At 36.9% G+C, this 20,769-nt stretch overlaps 1 protein-coding gene across 2 annotated transcripts in view; it reads right to left on the bottom strand.

The window, feature by feature from the left end:
* SVEP1 (sushi, von Willebrand factor type A, EGF and pentraxin domain containing 1) overlaps window positions 1–20,769 on the bottom strand; it is a 219,641-nt gene that overhangs the window by 97,148 nt on the left and 101,724 nt on the right. For both annotated transcript variants that reach the window (XM_032240324.1, XM_032240325.1), the window contains exons 10-18: window positions 20,583–20,690; window positions 19,362–19,493; window positions 18,252–18,446; window positions 16,606–16,727; window positions 13,119–13,230; window positions 9,056–9,220; window positions 8,258–8,491; window positions 6,031–6,192; window positions 3,312–3,473 (exon numbers count right to left, since the gene is read on the bottom strand). In XM_032240324.1, coding sequence (XP_032096215.1) covers window positions 3,312–3,473; window positions 6,031–6,192; window positions 8,258–8,491; window positions 9,056–9,220; window positions 13,119–13,230; window positions 16,606–16,727; window positions 18,252–18,446; window positions 19,362–19,493; window positions 20,583–20,690 — 1,392 coding nt within the window. The remainder of the gene's footprint in view (window positions 1–3,311; window positions 3,474–6,030; window positions 6,193–8,257; window positions 8,492–9,055; window positions 9,221–13,118; window positions 13,231–16,605; window positions 16,728–18,251; window positions 18,447–19,361; window positions 19,494–20,582; window positions 20,691–20,769) is intronic.

Consider the following 20,769-nt stretch of genomic DNA (forward strand, 5'->3'; position numbering starts at 1 on the left):
TCATTTAATACTAAAATAATGTAAGGTAAGATATTTACCTATGAAAGTACCTTTAGCAAAATTGGTAGTTTTATGATTAGTATTTTTATTTTATTTGCTATTTTCTAAGTAATATGAATTGTAATTTGATTTTTTGACAAAATTATTTTTCAGAAGGATGGCTTGAATGTATAAATGTTTGGAATAAGTATTTATTTAAGATTTTATTATTAATCTCTGTTTTTAATCATCTTATGGTCAGAGAATTTATATTGCATAATTGCTTTTTGAATTTTATTGAGATTTTTAAATTATATCTAAAGATAATTAAAAATAATAAATACTTCATTGAAAGTGTTATCACAGTAGAGTAAAAAGTATAATATACGTTATTAATTCAGCCTTATCAGTCATGTACTATAAGTTCTCTGCACCCTTACTGATTGTCTACTTGATCTTTATAAATTCAAGGGCGTGGCAGGGCATGGAGGCTCATCCTTGTAATCCCAACACTTTGGGAAGCTATGGTGGGTGGATCACTTGAGGTCAGGAGTTCCAGACTAGCCTGGCCAAAATGGTGAAACACCATCTCTACTAAAAGTACAAAAATTAGCCAGGTGTAGTGGCAGATGCCTGTATTCCCACCTACTTGAGAGGCTGAGGCAGGAGAATCACTTGAATCCAGAAGGCAGAGGTTGCAGTGAGATGAGATTGTGCCACTACACTCCAGCCTGGGTGACAGAGTGAGACTCTGTCTCAAAAAAAAAAAAAAAAAAAAAATCGAGGACGGTATTAAAATCTTCCATGAAAATTTTATTTGCACAATTTCCCCTTGTGAGATATGTAGATTTTGTTATATTTTACTGCTGTTATATGATGACAAAGCTTTATTATGACTAACTAACACTGCTTGTGAATTTCGTAAAAATAACTCTTTTCTTCCTCATGTGATGCTATTTGGCTTTGAATTGAACTTTTTCATAAATTCACTTTACCACCCCTACTTACTTATGTTTTTTTGTATTCATGTGTCTGGCAATCTTATTATTGTTAATCTTTCACTGTCATTTTGTGCTAGACAGTCTTTTTGTAAAGAACATTCATTTGAGAATTGTCATTTAACCAAATCTGAAATTCTCTTGCCAATAGTGAGTGGAATATTAACCAAATAAAAAATGACCTCAAACATAAAACTAAGAAAGAAAGAGGGGGAGGGAGGGAATGAGAGGTTAAAAACTAAGAAAAAATATGTATAAGGGACCGTTTTATTACTTGTACACATTTAAGTTTAAAATAAAATGATGTTTATCCAGTACCACAGAAAAACGTCAACTTCTGTTATTCCTAATTCCCACTCATGACAAGCAGAATGTGGTTAAACTTATGCTAGAAATATTAAAAGAGTAGGACCAGAAATTTCTAGACTTTCTGGGAATTATAACTCCTTAATTACAATAATTTAGTATTAGACAAACCTCAAGGTTTATTTAAAAAGCTAAAAGAAAAAAATTGTCAAATATAAACTTGTTTCACTGTAAAAATCCTAGTTTCTTTTGCGGTTGGAGGAAGTGGGCAGGAAGAGAGACTTTTTTACTGTGGACTTTCTGCCAAAATTAGTTCTTACATTGACAAAGTAAAAGAGTCTCTAGCAGATCTATTTCACTCAGAATGTGAAGACTTGTGAGACTTTTAATTAAAAGATCCAAAGCTGGTATTATCCAACAGACATGGTTTATGAGTTTCAGTTAGGCCCTAGCTAAATTTTCTTCTCAACTCTTCAGAGAAACTATTAGATTGACGAATATTACTTGCCTAATGCCTCGGGTCTTATAGACTCATATCTACCTTGATTCTACTAGACTGAGATAATTTAAACAGATGGAATACATGTAATACCTATAATTCAGAGTGTGTTTTGCCTTCTTCCTTTTCTCCCTATGCACTTAACTTAAGGGGACTACAACTTATAAGATGCAATGCTGGAAACGCCCCTTCCTGCCTTGCACAATAACTTTTCCCAGCTCTTGTTTACTGGTAATCTGTCTCTAATTGGATGAAGTTAAGCATGGCTGGGGTGCCGTGAGGGTAGGAAGTATGACTGGATGTCCCTGTGTAGCGTGAGCGAAGTAGGGAATCAGTAGGTTGCCTTCTTAAAAACATCAACCATTCAATATGGAAACAGATTCTTCATTTCTCATTTGCCATAGACCTTAGGTTTTTAAATAACACTGTAGAGCATAGGTAGGATACACAATTAGAAAAAAAAAAAAAATCTTTCAAGAATGTTTGTTCAGTTCCCAGTGAGGTAGGCTAACAACCAACCTTTTATGTTTAGTCCAGTTTTACTAACTGCAAATTACAGCAGTTGCAAGTTTTTGGAATTTCTGGAAGTAGGTTGACCTTGACTGTCAGTCCTAGCTTCACTGTCATTTTAAGTTTTCATCTTTTGTTTTTGTTTACATGTTCACGAGTATTTTGCTGGAAAATATCCCTGAGTAGAGACGTTAGTCAGAAATCCTTAAAAATTGGAACTCTGATCGTTTTATTTCTATTTAAACCAGTGGTTCTCAACGTGTGGACCCTGGAGTAGTATAATCAGCATTACTTGAAAACTAGTTATTAATAGAAATGCAAATTATCAGATCCCTCTGCAGACCTGCTGAATAAAAGACCCTGGAGGAAGGTCTCCATGCTGACATTTGAGAACCAAAATGAGTGGCTCTCAAATTTTCCTAATCACTCCAACTAATCACCTTGGGAAAGGTAAAAAAGAAAACCAATGCCCAATCTCTACTCAGACAAGTTAAGTCAGAATCTCTGGGACAGAAGATCAGGCTTCAGTGTTTTAAAAATACTCATGTAAATGTGCAGATGATTCTAATGTGCTACCCTAGTGAATAACCACTCATGAAAGTCCTCAACTCGTAGAAAATGAAATGTCATAATCCACAGAATACAATATTTTTAGAGTTTCAAGAAACACTAGACAGAATTTCACTTTATAAAGGAAGGAATAAAATTCCTAGTTTAGATGTATTTCTACCATATCATGAAGCCACATGTTTATTATGGTTTGAGGCCTGGGATTGAGTCTTATACTTCTTTTGTGTTCCTAACCCAGCCCAGTGTCTACACTGCAGGTATTTATACCTAAGTGTTGACTGGCTGAAAAAAGAAACCAAACAACCAAACCAAAAAACCTTTCTATGAAGAGACAGTTATTTCCACTCTGTTTATAGAGTAGACGTATGGTTTTGCTGAAAATATGCTACTCCTTCCTGCTTGGAAGCTAGTAGGTTTAAAGAAATATCAATGCCTAAGGTTTTGATAACCTCCACATGCAGAAATGTTCACGGCTCCTCTTTTCACAGTTGAGGTGTTTTCTGGACATGAGAGGCAGCTCCGGGAACCACATCTTGGCTGGTAAGTGCCCAGTGGACATGATTCACAAATCTCAAGTCCATTGAAGGAGTAGGTGCCTTGTTTACACTGAGCTGAAAAGAAAAGGTAATATTATTATCAACAATGATATTAAGCTGCACAAAATTCATGCTGTGTGGGATAGGGTTTTCTGCATTTTAATTTAGGACAGAATGAGGGTCCCAGAGAGCTCTTTCTCCTGTTAGCTACGTATACACATATTGTGTCACCACCATGCTTCTCTGTACTTAATTTTAGACTATTTCCATTTACTTCCGTTATGACCTATTGCAGTGTTTGATGAATAGAACATGTTCAATAAATAGTTGTCGAATGAAGTTAGAAATGTATAGCACAGAAGGGCACTATGATAGGAACAAGTTGTACACTGGGAATTTGTTCATTTAGACGTTCTCCATGTGTACAGTGTTATCCTTAGTGGCAGAAATAAAATCCAAAACCTGGCTAGAGCCTTATAAACTACTCTGACATTTTTGCTTTAAAAAAGAACTGGCTGCTGTAAATAAGAACTGGCTCTGCTACCTCCTCCTACCTAGAGATGTCATTTTATCCAAGGGCCAGTGGGGAGTAGAACATAAAAGTAGACATAGCTTCAGGCCCACAGACGTGACGCAACTTTCTAAAATTTATAAGGGTGATTTGCAGAAGAACAAGATTTAGGCCAGGTGCCCTGACTCCCAGAGTATTGGCCTTTCTTTCTGCTTTTGACCTCCAAATGACTCTCATTTTCACCACTGCTAATATGTTTAGTGCATTTCCAATTACATAGCACTGCTCTAGAGTTTGTATCAGTCATTAAGCACCCACACCTGCATTCAGAACTATGGCAAAGAAGCACACTTTTGAAATTCCTTAAACATGTCTTGCTGTAGCCTTAATTATGAGAGAAAATGCTTCCATCAGGAATGCTTATTGAGAAAAATAGTGAAAATATTTTGAAAATACTGAATATTTTAGTAGCAAGAATATGTGCATATGTGCCTGTAGTTATTCATTTCCAAGTAAAGGGAGAACTGATCTCATTATATCAGACACTATTCTCACAAAAAGCAATCCAATAACCGCGAAGTGTCATGAAACTTCTTTCCATTAATTAATGTGAGATTCAAGAAAAGAATCCAGGTGACAGATACAGTTTGGATGTATGTCTGTGCCCAAATCTCACGTTGAAATATAATCCCCAGTGTTGGAGGTGGGGCCTGGTGGGAGGTGACTGGATCACGAGGCCAGATTTCTCATGAACGGTTTAGCATCAGACCTTTGGTACTGTTCTAGTGATAATGAGTTCTTGTGATACCTTGTTGTATAAAAGTATATGGCACTTCCCTGTCTCTGTTTTTACTTTTTTCTTTCTTTCTTTTTGAGACAGGGTCTTGTTCTGACCCTCAGGCTGTAGTGCAGTGGTGCAGTCATAGCTCACTGTAGCTTCTACCTCCCAGCCTCAAGCAATCCTCCCACCTCAGCCTCCTGAGTAACTGGGACTACAGGTGCACATCACTACACCTGGCTAATTTTTGTAGAGACGGGATTTCACCATGTTGCCCAGGCTGGTCTTGAACTCCTTGGATGCCTGCCTCAGCCTCCCAAAGTGCTGGGATTACAGGTGTGAATCACCATGTGTTCCCCCTTCCACGTCCCTCTGCCTTGCTTTTACTTTCTCCATGTGACATGCCTGGTCCTAATTTGCCTTCTGTCATGATTGGAAGCTTCCTGAGGCCACCCTTAAAGCAGATGCTGCTATGCTTCCTGAATAGCCTAGTGACCCATGAGCCAATCAAACCTCTTTTCTTTATAAATTACTCAGTCTTAGATATTCCTTTATGGCAATGTAGGAATGGCCTAACACACCAGGCTAACTGATGACTATGGATTGGTGTTTGACTTAGAGAGAACAATGGAATATTTCCAAAAGGAAAGACAAATGGAGTTTTTTTAAGTGAGAGAAACACTCAGGTAATATTTTATGTTTAACAGAAAGAAAGAATAAAAAGATAAAATTGCTTTCTGTAGTACTCTTATTTCATTTTATTTGCCATTTAGATTTCAGGACTGTGATGGGGCTTAGAACACCCTACCTTTAAGTATCATACCTTGGCATACTGAGTATTTCAAGCTGAAGGAAATTTGAGAAAACTATAGAAGCAGGAAAGTGTCTTTCTTTCCTTTAGGAGATCATAAAACCTAGAAATAAATCTGACCTTCCCCTGAAGCCGACTGTAAAATCTCAAGTGAGAAATCCCTATCCTATACTCAGAGGAAAATAATATCCTTCTCCGTGAAGACACAGGGACACAGAGATGAATCTGAACAAACAAGACTTGCTAAGCTCCACCCAGCTTATTCCCACTAGATCATTCTTCTCCACAACTATCTTCTTCATTGACTTTAGCCTAAAAATATACAGGTTTCCCTGATTCATTTCTGAAGGCTCACATGTCACCTAAAACTTATATTAAATAAATGTGTATGCTTTTCTCTTGCAAATCCACCTTTTGCCATAGGGGCCTCAGATAACATCCTAGTTTGAGTGAAGAAAATAAATCTTTCTTTCCCCAAAAAAGGAAACAAAATTTGGGCTTCTTCCGGTTGAAATGTCCACTAAATGTCTACCTTTACAATCAGAGATGTTTCTTGAATGGATATATTCCGTGTACATGCCAGAGGGACAAGGTTTGCACTCAAGTTGCCCTTCTTTATCTTGATAGGATCCGATCTGGCAGCTTTCACAGGTGAAATGTTCCAGAGAATAATAGGTTCCCAAAGGGCAATTGACTGTAGAAAAAGCAAACAGGGAACACTGAATAAACTACAACTATAGAACACACTGGACTCTTTTTTCCTAAGACATGAAAGTAGTAAAGCATGCTTCCAGGTGCTATTGTTTATGGATTAAATTTTGCAGCCAGAGGTTTACTCACAAGGCAAACCTTTCAGAAATATATTCCCTAAGACCAACAGTAGGACATTCTTTTATTTTTTAAAGAAAAAGCAAATTCTTATTAACAAAGCTTGGGGCTTATATAATGGGGGGGGGTTAAAAGTGTGGGTTAAAGCTATGATAAACCAGATAATCAGGGGAAAAACAGTTAACAAAGAAAAAGCTGATGGACAAAGAGGAAAAAAACAATTACGTTCCTTTGAGGATTTCAGATACTACAAACATTTTCTTAGTTGTTTCTCTGAATGCTGCCCCTTTGAAACTGACTGCTAGTCAGTTAGCAACCTCCTTTTTTGGAGATTTGGTAGGTTTGAAGTAGCTCAGAAATTCTGAGGCCAAAATAGAGCATTACACTGAAAGGTTGCTACCAAAGTTAACATCATTAATGGGGAAGACACTTGAAATTAGTACCTAGATAATTCTGAGATGTTAAAAAGTATGTAATAATTACCCATGTACTTGTTAACTTGCCGATTCCAAGACCCCACCTCCAAATGCATTAGTTCTAGGATAGGGCCTGAGTCAAGTGCATATTACATGCATTTTATGTGATGTAAGACCACACTGAGAAATGAGAAACACGGGTCAACATGACTCCTGATTTTTACCCACAAGGTGGGGAGGAAACAAGTGCAGGCTTAGAACAATAATTTTAATGTTTGGGCTGAATTCATCACACTATGAAAAACCCAACTGATCTCTTGCACTAGCAATAATAACTGTGGAAGAAGGGCATAAGAGCCCACGTTTACAGAGAGATAAACATAAGACTCACGCCATTCGGTTCAGCTGAGTATACAAAGTTCCATTACAGATTTCCCTAACTATAAATGATGACTTCTTTGGGGAACAGCTGGAATTGATCCAGATTATGGCAGTCTAGAATAGGGGTTAAAAGTTAAGGAAGCTGGGAGTGAGGAGGGGGAATAGGGAGTGACTGTTTAATGGGCATAGAGTCACCTTTGAGGGTGATGAAAATATTTTGGGACTAGAGGTGATGGTTGCACAACACTGTGAATGTACTTCATGTCACTGAATTATACACTTTAAAATGATTAATTTTATGTATGTGAACTTTACCTCAATTAAAAAAAAAAAGTTAAGACTGGTACTGGCTTCCTGGATGGGAATTTTTGCCGCACTACTTACTATATTTTACTTTTATTTTTGAGATAGTATCTCACTCTGTTGCCCAGGATACAGTGCAGTGGTGCCATCATAACTCACTGCAGCCTTGACTTCCTGGGCTCAAGTAATCCTCCCACCTTAGCCTCCTGAGTAGCTGGAACTACAGGCATACGCCATCATGCCTGGCTAATTTTTTTTGGTATTTTTTGTAACCAAAACATGGGGTTTTGCCATGTTGCCCAGGCTGGTCTCGAACTCCTGGCTCAAGTGATCCTCCTGCCTTGGCCTCTCAAAGTGCTAGGATTACAGGCATGAGCTACCACACCCAGCCTCCACTTACTGTCTTAATGGGTAAGTCTTATGGGCAAATTCTTAGCCTCTGCTTCAGTTTTCTCATCTGTAAAATGTTCTTAATAATAATGGTACCTCGCAGAGGTGCTAAACAGGATTAAACATGAGAGGTGCTCAGCTGGAATGCAGAAATGGTCAAAAAATATTCATTATTATTATTGGAGCTGTTACCAAAAGCTGTGAGGTCTAAAGACCTCTAAATAAAAATCAGATTTGAGTCCCTCCCTGAACTAGATTTCTTGTCTTTGCCCAACAGTAGTTCCTTAGACTCCTGAGACAAAATAGTAGTAATAACAACCACTCAATAATAGCAAAATATATATTTCATTTCAATATCCCTTTATAGTTGTAAAATGGCTACACTCATCTCATTTGACCTAAAATGCACTAAATATTTTTGATCACAGGGAATAGTCTTACCACACATACGCCCTCTCAGCACTGAGCCTGGTCTGCAGAAAGGGGAAGCTTTTCTTGTTTCTAATGAATTGCTGTCAGCTGTAAGTATTTCTGATGCAAGCTGAAAGGAATACATGGGGTCTTTACTGAGGGTCCTTTTCAGTTTATTTGTGATAGTTTCCAATGTCTGAAGGAGTCGTAGCTGATTTTCCCATTCAAGGGTATCATTTCTTTCATCAGGTAATGGCACACTAGCTGAGATAAAAACAAAACAAAATAAAACACAACACAAACACATGGTGTTTCAGAAAGTCATTCATAATTTTTTTTTACCAAATAGAAATGGCATATTTAAAATCTTTTAGCACTAACAACTGATCTAGAGAAAAAAAATTAAAAACTTTCAGGAAAAATTAATTCAAAATAAATTTAACCACTATTCACTGAACAACTAAGTACATGGATAAGACTAAAAACTACACAATTTGTTTTAATCCTTCTCTCAGATGCTGGATCTATATCACCTTTTTGGGGGAGTTCTTTATTATAACATAATATATTCCTGTAAATTCTTACATTTTAAACGCACGCCCTAATCATGCCAAGATAAGAACAAAGTAGGGTGCTTGTCACCGTGAGACCTACAAAATATTGATACTGATATCAAAAGATGACAAGGCTTAGTTAACTGGGCTTTCCTTAATTCTCAATTCCAGGATCATTTCCTAATAATGACAACAAATGGAAGATTTGAGAAGCATGTTTCCAACTAAGAATTTTCCACAATATTACTTTTTCAAATAGACAGTTTATCCTTACCTGTGATGTTAAAAATTAACTTAATTTTATAGTCAGATAATGGGGAACTTCTTTTAATCCGTGAAGACCTGGCATTGCCGATGCTCGTGGGTGTTTCTTGCACAGTGTCCAAGAAGTCATCATAAGAGTAATCCAGCCTATTAGCTGAGCCCCAGCCACCTGGTCCTAGATAGTTGGGACAGAGACACAAATGATCACACAGTTGTTTTTTCACCAACATTTAGGTTCTAATGTTAAGCAACGAATGAAATTGCACTTGACAATTTCCTCAAATGCCTGTAATATACTGCATACAGGGTTTGGTCTACAATGTCATATATATTGTAATTTTGGGTCACTTCATGTTTAATATAGATTACCAATGAATTACACTAAAAGAAGAAAGGAAAGTCCCTATGGAGCTACCAGGGCATTTATAACATTCTATCTTTGGGTCAATTGTTAATTATTTTAGCTTTAGAGGTAAATTTTAGGGGTTAATAAGAGCTGGGTGCAAAATTCTAATCAATTTCTATTTCCTTGCAAGGCTTTCTCCATCCTTTTTTCTTTTTTTGTAAATTGGCCTTATAAACTATTAATATAAATAAACATATCTCCTCTTGTGAAGATTATTCAAGATACTTGCATCATATTTTAAAGATAAGGGTAGTTTTCAAAGGCAGCATATAAGTTAAATGAGACTATGCTACACCACACTGGAGGCAACAAGGATACGTGGAATTCTCTAGATGCCCTTGGTATCACTGTGATTAACTGCATGGGTTCAAATTCTGGCTTCTCGATGTATGCTGCTGTATAATCTTAGCCAAGTTACTTTCATCTGAGCCTCAGTTTCTTCATTTATAAATTGAGACAATGATTCTTACCTGATAGCTTTTTCTGTAGATTAAATGAGACAAAATATGTAAGCTGTCAAGCTGAGTATTTGACTCATTATAAAACTATATTAATATTATTCTGGTCATACTATCATTTTGTTATACACTTTAGAGAATAATTTATATTTATATAGGCCTTTCCACCTAAGCAAATTGTTTTCTGAAGTTTTTGGCTGTATTTATGCTTCTGGCAATTAAAATTAACTGGGATTAATGTGTCTTTTCACTTAAATCTTTTCTCCACAAGCATTAGGTAGCTGTTATAGAAAAAAATGAGCAAAGAGAAAAGTGTTAAAAATTACTATAATTCTACCACATAGAAATAATGACCATGAACATTTTAAGCAAGCTTTTTTCCCGAGTATGAATGTATAAATATACACACATATATACATTTATGCATGCATACATACACACACACACACACACACACACACACACACACACACACACACCCGGAATAAAAATAAATAACACACTTTCGACAAAACAAGATTATGCTATGTATACACCATTTAGTAATCTTTTTCAAATTTTATGGCATTGCAATGTGAAATGGCCACATAATATTCTCTTGTAAGGCACAGCACAAACAACCTGCAGTTCTATTTTTAGAGTTTTAGGTTATTTCAAATTTTTAGAACATCCTTGCACATACAATATTTAATCAAATCTAAGATACCATCAATTAGAAGACACATCCCATTTTTCAAACCTAAAGGAAGAATGTGCAACCCAAAATTTATAAAATTTGGTATATATTTGCACAATAGCATGATTTTTACCTTGAGAAATATTCTTAGAAATGAAATTTCTGGGTCTAAGTGCATGGGCATTTAAATTCCTGTAGATCTATATTGTCAAATGCTCTCCAATTTCCCCTTCCTATACAATGTATGAATATGATTTTTTTCCCCTACACACTTGCCAATTGTGGGTGTTATAATTCTTATTTGTTAATCTGACAGGTCAAAATTTGCATTTCACTTTAGTTTTTTGTTTTTTTTCTTTTGAGATGAAGGTTTGTTTGTTTTGCCCAGGCTGGAGTACAATGGTGCAATCTCGGCTCACTGCAACATCTGCCTCCCGGGTTCAAGTGATTTTCCTGCCTCAGCCTCTGGAATAGCTGGGATTCAAGCATGTACAACCACGTCTGGCTAATTCTGAATTTTTAGTAGAAACGGAGTTTCACCATGTTGGCCAAGTTGGTCTTGAACCCCTGACCTCAGGTGATCCACCCACCTTAACCTCCCAAAGTGCTGGGATTACAGGTATGAGCCACCGCACCCAACCTAGTTTTAATTTGAATTACTTGATTATTATGAAGTCAAATAGATTTTATTACATTTATTGGTTGTTTATTTTTCATACATTATGACCTGCCAAGGCATGGTTATAAATGTTACATGGATCTTGTGACTTTCGATTGGGAATACATTTGGGGAGGAATGCTTGCTTTTTAGGATCACATGTGTCACCTGTCCATGATTTTTTTCTTAAAAACTGCCATTTGGACCCTTATTAGATGACAAATATCACCCATCTCATAGCCTTGTGATGACAACTGACTCTCTCTAGATGTAACCTCATGCCCCCACAACCTACCCCAACAATCTGGGAGCGGAAACCTGGATTGTGTTTAACATAAGAGGCTTGATTATTCTAGATGTGTTACTGACAATGCCACCTTACTTTTTCCTATCTAAAACCACAATTTCCAAAATGTTCACTAAGGTGTTGTACATAATAGTAAAAAACTGAAAACAACCCAAAATCTACCAATAGGGAACTATTTCTATAAATTATGGTAAATTGATTGATGGGATAATATGTGGCTATTAAATTGTATTGAAGTAGGATATTTAGTGAATAAAAATGTCCTCAGTACAATGTTAATTAAGAATCTGTGTTCAAAATATCATCACTATATACACAATAAACTGTTCTGTATACATAGTGATATGTATATATCATAGGTATATGGTGTATATATACAGTATATATATAGTATGATGTGTATATATGTGTATCTACATACATAGTTATAAATATATATATATTAACAGACTTATTTCTGAGGTTGTGGATTATCTTAATTTCACTTTTTAAGCATTTTAAAATTCGATAATAAAATATAAATGAACAAATGATAATTTAAAAAATTTTAAATTAAAAGCAACAGTCAATATCACTCTTAATGCTAAATCACCAAAAATATTACAAACATGATTAGTATCTGAAACAGAAAAAATGTCTGCTGTAATGGGAATTAATACTTACCATCTCATAACCTTCTAAGCATATGACTTGTACGTATTCATTTAAGGCTTAAAATGATCATATATGGTGAGTTCTCTTATACACCCATTTTATAGGTGAGAAAACTGGGGCACAGAGTGTGTTGATAGCTTGTTCAAGATCACATGCCTAGTAGATAGTGAAGCCAGGATTTTGACTTAAGTAGCTGATTGTAGAGTCCACATGTTTAACCACTATATTACTTTGATAACACTCTTATTATTATCTCTTTTTTTTGATACCAAGTCTTACTTTGTTGCCCAGGCTGGAGTGCAGTGGTACAATCATAGCTCACTGCAGCCTTGAACTCCTGGGCTCAAGGCATCCTCCCACCTCATCTCTGTAAGTAGCTGGGACTACAGGTGTGTGCATCATGCCTGGCAAAAAAATAATCTTAATAAAAATGTTCAGAGTCTACATAGAGAAAACATCAAAATTCTACTTAAGGATATATTAGACTCAAATAAATGGAATCAACATATTTTTGGTGAGGAATCTGAATATTTTACATGTGTAACTATTTTATGTTAATGACTTCATTGTAACTTACATTGAATGCCATATAAAAATTGCTGTTACTACTTTATTACTATTCTCTTTTAGGATACAACAACATTTGAATTTTACCAGCATACATGACTTAGTTTTCCTAGTTTTTGTCATTTTTAAGGATTCTGGCAAATAATTTTAAATAATTTATTTGTTACTAAAATTTGATTCATCCTTAACGATCATTCAGCACATTACCAAATTATACAGCCATCCTAAAATACTTGATGAATAAAATAATAAAAGTTAACACTTCTAGTTCGCCTCACTTTTCGGGAATTATTTTCTTATTTTGCAGATTAGTCTTGCCAACTACCGATGCCACAGAATTTAATTACCAATTGCAAATCCATTTTCATAGTCGTAATTATATTCTAGGCAGTATTTTTTGGTCAGGTTCTCCTCCAGTCTGCAATCAATGTCCTCTGCATCACTGCAAAATGATGGGACCTGCAAGTAAAAAATGAAGAGGACAAAACGTAAATCACTTTTCTTCACGCCTTGAATAAATACTTTGCTCCCTCAGCCTTCACATCATCAGCAGGAGGGAAGGGAGGCCCCAGAGCTCTGCACATTCCTCAAAGGGTTTCTGACCCTCCTTCCCTTCCTCCCCTGCAGGCTCTAACTGTCTGTTGGTCACCAGGATTAGTCTCACACCTTTTATCTCTGTTTATGTCACTCACCACGAGAAGCCCAGGGCTCCTGGGATATCTCTTGTCACTAAACTTCATCCTATAAGGCTCTTTGGAACCCTTTCTCTGACCCCATCTCACACTCCTCTTCCCCAGTCCCCCATGCCTTCCTCTGTGCCCTCTGAAGCTCAGTCAGTAATCAGCAAATCTGTTATTTTCTACCTTCTCTCTTTATGTTTTCTTCAACTTTATTCTAAAACCTTTCCAATTTCCTGGAACATTTCCCAGAAAATATTCTAGAAATACTAGAAATTCCAGAATCCTGGAATTGGGGGTGGGCTTGGAGGTGGCGGAAGGGCCTTCTCAGTCTTTATTGCTGTTTCCAGATCACATTCTCTCACATCTCCTTAAAGGCTCACAGTTCTGAAGCTCATGCCATCAGCTCTACCATTCATTGCCCCTTCTGGTGACAGTCACCTGCAGCATCTCCTCTCTGTGTCACTCCCTCATTCCAAAGACATTTGGTAACTGTCCCTGTTATAGTTTTTGGTGATTTCTATAGCCACCTAGCAAATCCTTCCCCCTCTTTGGACTCTCAGTACCTTTCCCTCTTCTCTCTCATAGTCAAGCCTTATTCTGTCACTCACTCCTCCCATAGTCATACCCTCAGACCTTGTCATTATCAGAAGCTGCACCTTCTCCTCAGGAATCTAACAGTTCCTTGACTTCATCAGAATGTATAATCCGTGGACCCTAGTGCCTCTCCTTTAGCCCCTCATGTCTGCATGTCCTTGTTTACCCATCTAAGATTCCATGGTCCATCACCATGAAATGTCTCCTCCTTTGAATGTCTCTTCGTCAATTTGTTTGCCTGGACAACACTTACCCTTGGTTAAATTAATCATTCTGCTTTCCCACACCTGTACTACATGGTCAACTAGGGCTTGAGAGAAAACGTAGCCCTGCTGGCTGCCAATCTTACTATACTTCTTTAGCAGACTTATTCATGCTTTCTGAGAAAATTATTTTACACCATCTTCTCTCTTCTTAAGTCTCCAACAGCTCCTCCCCATTCCTACTCTCTGATGATTATCTTTTTACACTGATCAAAACTGAACTCAGAAAAGAGCCTTTGTTCACACACTTCCATCCCCATGAGTACCTAGTACCTGGATCTGTGCCCTTGTATGTCTGCCTACTTGGCTCTTCTCTTAATCCCACAATCTACCTCCAATGTATCAGCAGGTCCTAATGAATCTACTTTCAGAAGATAGAAAGAAATCCATTCACTTCTCCCCACCTCCAGTGCCACCCAAGCCACCATCGTCTCTTGCTTTCATTTCCTATGTGGTCTTCTTACTCTCTCCTACCATCCTCTGCTTCTCCTAGAGCCCAAAGTCATCAGTAAGTTGGTCCCCTCAAATGGCTTTACATCTCAATTAGAGTAAAAGGCAAAGATTTACAGTGACTTTCAAGACTCTCCACAGCCTGATTTCTCTTCTTACCCCTGCCTCCTCTTCCACATGTGATCTGTTTGACCATCTGTCACTCAGCCCGTCACCCTCTCTACCTTTGCCACTCTTAGGTCTTTACAGTGGTTCAAACTCCGAAACACACTGCCACCTCAGGGCCTTTGCACTTGCTGCTCCCTCTGCCTGGAACACTCTTCCCCTAGACATGCTCATGGTTCATGTTCGCTGCCTCACTCTTTCAGGTCTCTTCTCAAACAGGAACCTTGCTAGTGAGGCTTTCCTATCTTCTGCTTTATGTTATCCCACAGCATATACCATCTGACATGCTACATATTCCCTTGTAATTTGTTTATTGTTGGTCTATTCATTAACATGTAAATTTTATGAGCACAGGGAGTTTAGTCTGTTTATTCAGATCTAAATCCCTAGTGTCTAGGATAGGATATACTCACCAAATATTTATTCAATGAATAAATAAGCATTTAATAGCATATTCTGATCCCTTATAGCATCTTTAACTTACTAAAATTTAGTGTCTGATGGACACTGAGTCTAACAAACACAAAAGTCCCTTCCACACAAGTTTTTTTTACTTGGTTTCTATTTAATATTTAAGGACTTCTTCACCACTTTGAGGTGGTGAAGGAGTATAATTAGTATGAATGTATTGTTGCCTTTCAAGTATAGGTCTATAGTACAGAGGCCTAATGAGTGTAATATTTTCTAGGTTTGCTAGCAATAGTGACAACATTATTTCTCTTTTTGGAATTTGGTTTTATTGAATAGATTTAAATATAACATTTTTAACAAGTGTTTTTGAGTGGACATTAGTTAATATGTTTGGTGTACTTGTAACGTGCTTGGCATGCAGTAAGCAGCATGATAAAATGTTAGCAAATAGATAAAGTGCTGCCCAGTCTGCTAGGCATACAAATATGTATATAGCATGGTTCTTGTCTTGAAGATGTTCAATACAGTTATATGTATTGCTCTGTTTTGTTTTGTTTTCTTTTTCTTTTTTTTTTTTTTTTTTTTGAGACAGAGTCTCACTCTGTTGCCAGGGCTGGGACTGCAGTGGCATGATCTCGGCTCACTGCAACCCCCAGCTCTCAGGTTCAAGCGATTCTCCTGTCTCAGCCTCCAGAGTAGCTGGGATTAAAGGCATGTGCCACCATGCCCAGCTACTTTTTTTGTATTTTTAGTAGAGATGGGGTTTCACCACGTTGGCCAGGCTGGTCCCGAGCTCCATACCTCAGGTGATCTGCCCACCTCAGCCTCCCAAAGTGCTGGGATTACAGGCATGAGCCACTGTGACCTGCCCTCTATTTTCCTAAAATTGTTGTAAGAGTCCTTTCTAAACAAAAATGCATCTTTTAAATCTTCCTTTTAAATGTTTAATTATCTTCTTATCACAAACAAAATACCAATTCCAATGTTAAGTATTTTTGTCAGACTTTAAATCTCAAACCATGCAGACCTTAAGCTTCTTTCACTTTCTAAGGATATTTTTAAAGATTCAAAAGCATTTTCATGCATATTTACTTCTAACTCACTCTGGAAGTTCAAAATCTATGGATAATTTTAAGTATTAGGTACATGTCTAGATCACAAAGAAGAGGGAGACAGGGAAATTTCAGTTGTAAATGACTCAGAAAGGCCATGAAAACCTTAATAACATCCTTTACAAAATGGCAAACAATAAAGGACTACTATTGACGTACCATTTTTCCCAGGGTAGTCTCGAATGCTTCAGAGAACTTCTTCAACAGATCTCTGTCATCACAACGAGCTGCTTTGTAGAACATCTCAAAGGGCTTGAACCCGTGGTTGGCAAAACGTTTTTCTGGAAAATGTTGGACCAAACAGCTTCAGTTGGTTAGTGTTTTTAAAACAAAGATTTGACTTTCTATAAAATAATTGAAACAATGTCTTAATTCTAACACGATTTGTGGGATAGTTATAAAAACAAGAGATGACAGTTAAGGAAGTTTCTAGGCATTAACTTATCATCATAAATCAAACACCAGGCAGCACTGGACTCAGTTATCCAGTGAAGAGTTTGCTTTTGATGTATTATTCTTTATTTTTTACTCATACTAAGAAGTGAGTATTTAAAGGAAGAAGACATATAAAAATTGTTTTCATTATATTCCTAGGAATTTTTGAAAAATCCTGGCTGCCTCAAAGTTATATCTTATATAAGCTTATAGCATACAGATGATATTTTCAAAAAATAGACATTGAAACATTTCTAAATATTATTTTTGTGCAATCATGTTCCTTGAAAGTGTAATTGCTATAAAGACAAATTTCTCCCTGGACCAAAAGCTTGCACGGCAGACTCAGCACAATGCTCCTGAAGTATTCAGGGACAATGTCTCCTACTGGTATCCCCCAGTCTCAATCTGTGAAAGAGGTGAGTGGTATTGTTTCTGTTTTCTATTCTAATTTGGAGGGGAAAATAGCTCTGCCAAGTGGGTTTCATATTTTTTTCCGAGACACTGATATTTAAACTCCATCTATGGTAGTGGATCAAAGATTCACTGCCGGAAATATTTATTTACACTAAATTAATATATTGGGTTATTTTTTGTAACAATGTATATTTAAACATTGTTTTTATAACAATGTAAATAACAATGTATATTTAATAGTTTTAAATCTAAATCAAATATGAAGAGACTGTGATTGATGTATTTTATTCCATCACATGTTAGATTTTATTTTAAAGTCAGCTCTTCTGCAGACTATGAGAAGATTTTCTCTATATTTTTGTGTGATAGGGTCTTGTTCTGTCACCCAGGCTGAAGTACAGTGATGTGATCAAAGTTCACTGCAGTCTTGAACTCCAGGGCTCACGCAATTCTCCCACCTCAGCCTCCTGAATAGCTGGGACCCCAGGAGCCTACCACCATGCCCAACTAATTTCTTTTTTAAAATTTTTCTGTAGAGTTGTAGGCTGGTCTTGAACTCTTGGGCTGAAGTGATCCACCTGCCTTGGCCTTCCAAAGTGCTGGGATTACAGGGGTAAGTCACCATGCCTGGACACTGTGAAACTTGAAATTCATGTTTACAGGTTCAGAATTATACATTATCAAGTATCTACATATATCTGATAAATAACAAGAGGGCTCAGATGGTTCTGCCTTAAACCGAATCTTGTCCTACAGCAATACAATCTATAACAGGACTCTAGTGGCTAACAGTTTAAATCCAGAAAAGAGCAATTCTCTTATTCACAAACATTTCAAATTCATAACACCATTTTTCACTAATCCCTATTTTAAGGCAATTTTCCTCTTAAACACTTAGAAATGTACATACATTCACACACATTAAAGAAGTTTAGAATAAAAATATAACTTACTGGCACAGTCTGGCCATTCAGTAGTATATGTTGGTTTCCAGACGCCATCTTCATAAGCACAATGATACTTATCAGTAGATCCTTCTGTGAAATCATAGCCCTCCAAGCAAGTTAATGTACAGTTGACTCCAGTACTATCTTGAGCACATATAAAATCCCCATTTATAGGTGTGAATGGAATTTCACAGGGAGAACCTGTGTTAAAAAATTGTATTATTCATATATAATGGTAAAAGAAGTATAAATTAAATTATAGGAGCTTAAGCAGAATTTTGAAAAGGATTCCTCCTGTCTACCACTATTTCTAGAAAAGCTTTTACCATATGTCTTTAGTGTGGGAGAACAACATCATCTGCTTTTTGGTTCCTAGATTGGCATACATTGAAAAGCTGTATCTATGTGTAATTAGAGGTTGTGCATATTTTTATAAAAGGCTAAAAGTACTTCTGACTTGCAGTTGTTATTTATTATTATTTTGAGACAGAGTCTTGCTCTTTCACCCAGGCCGGAGTGCAGTGGTGCGATCTCAACTCACTGCAGCCTCTGCCTTCCAGGTTCAAGCAATTCTTGTGCCTCAGCCTCCTAAGACCTCCTGGGACCATGAGTGCATGCCACCATGTCCTGCTAATTTTTGTACTTTTAATAGAGACAGGGTTTCGCTATGTTGGCCAGGCTGGTCTCAAACTCCTGACCTCAAGTGATCCAACCACCTCAGCCTCCCAAAGTGCTAGGATTATAGGCAGGAGCCACAATGCCCTGCCCTTATTTTTGACATTCCTTTAATAAAAACAAAAACTAGATAACATTATGCAGCAAATATATTTTCAGAATCTGTTTTCTCAAGTATTTAAAATAGGATTATATCAATAATACATTGTAACCTTACACAAAATGTTAATGAAATGTTAACAAAAGACTATTCTGGGAGAAAAATATTTTTATCTATCACAAGGTCAAGGAATGACAATGGAAAACCTAAATAAAACCTATCTGTCTTCTGACTGTAAAAATCTAATGCTCATATCCTATTTTCTTTCATAAAATAGCGTGCTATAACAATCACATGTACCAAATGTTAACTAGAATTCTGGGAGTTTATGAAAACAATACCTCTTATGACAACATGGATATCACATGTCCTGTTATTGCCCGAGGGGTCAGTGGCTGTGTACTGTACTATAGTCTCCCCTTGAGGGAAAAGGTCTCCTTGTGTATGACTTCTGGTAATGACCAATTCAGCCCCTGGAAAGGAAAGAAGGCAGCCAGTTTTTTGGGTTGTAGTCACTTTATTTTATTTTTTTGAAACAGAGTCTTACTCTGTTGCCCAGGCTGGAGTGCAATGGTGTGAACTCAGCTCACTGCAACTCCCACCTCCCAGGTTTAAGCAATTCTTCTGCCTCAGTCTCTGGAGTAGCAGAGATTCCAGGCACTCAACACCACAGCCAGCTAATTTTTGTATTTTTAGGAGAGACGGGGTTTCACCATGTTGGCCAGGCTGGTCTCAAACTCCTGACCTCAGGTGATCTGCCGGCCTCAGCCTCCCAAAGAGCTGGAATTATAGGCGTGAGCCACCATGTCTATCCTGTAGTTACTTCATTAGTCTCTTACTTGAAGTTTCATGTCCTACTCATGCAAATCAGTTGGACATTTTGTGTTGCTTTGCGCACTAGTAGAAAATAAAATATTTAATATTATATGGTAACATAAAAATAGTCGATTCAAAAACCCCATTAAATCAAGACTTTCTTTGATAAACAATTGATTTTCTCAAAGTCCTTTGAGATGCTCTACAAAGCAACGAGGCAATAGGTAAGACTGCTAAAACACTAGGAGTTTAATTAAGAAATTACCTAATTTGCATTTTTGTTGTTTTCTGGGTTTTCCTGAAACCCTTACAATGAACTTCAGCTGTATTTGCTTAGTTTTTTTCTACTTTCTAATGACCTCTTATAATTTTGTCAAGTACTTAAGAACTGAGTCTGAACCTATAAATCTGCAGTAGAGATGCTGATAAAATGCATGGTTTATGCCTCTAGAACAACATAAGCATGGAGACTCAAGAAATTCATTAGAATCCTGCTAGGTACAACACCTAGCGCAGGTTCAACAAATGCCCACGGAATACTGAATTAGAAAAACCCTCATGGATAGGTAAGATTACTAATGTTAAATTATAATTATCCTAGCATTAAAACATGTTAACTTATATAATTATTCATCCTCCTTAGACAGTTGTGATGTGCTTTTTCTCTTTTACCCCATTAAAAAGCTTTTTAAAATAAAGAAGAATTCAGTGCTACTATGCTGACGACAAAGTCCCTGTCATTTCACCTGAGTTGTCTGAGAACTGAGGCTCATCCCAGCTTGCGGCATGCACCTTCTCTGAGACCTGGATGGGAGGTGGAGATCTGCAGTGGTCTATGACAGGTGGTTCTACATCTAAAGAATGTGAAATCAGACAGAGAAGTCACAATTGATATTCAAATATGATGAGGAGGTTTTCAAAAGAGAGCAGAAG

This window comes from Sapajus apella, unplaced genomic scaffold (genome assembly GCF_009761245.1).
Source record: "Sapajus apella isolate SASKATOON/1434 unplaced genomic scaffold, GSC_monkey_1.0 scaffold46, whole genome shotgun sequence".
Classification (NCBI taxonomy): domain Eukaryota; kingdom Metazoa; phylum Chordata; class Mammalia; order Primates; family Cebidae; genus Sapajus; species Sapajus apella.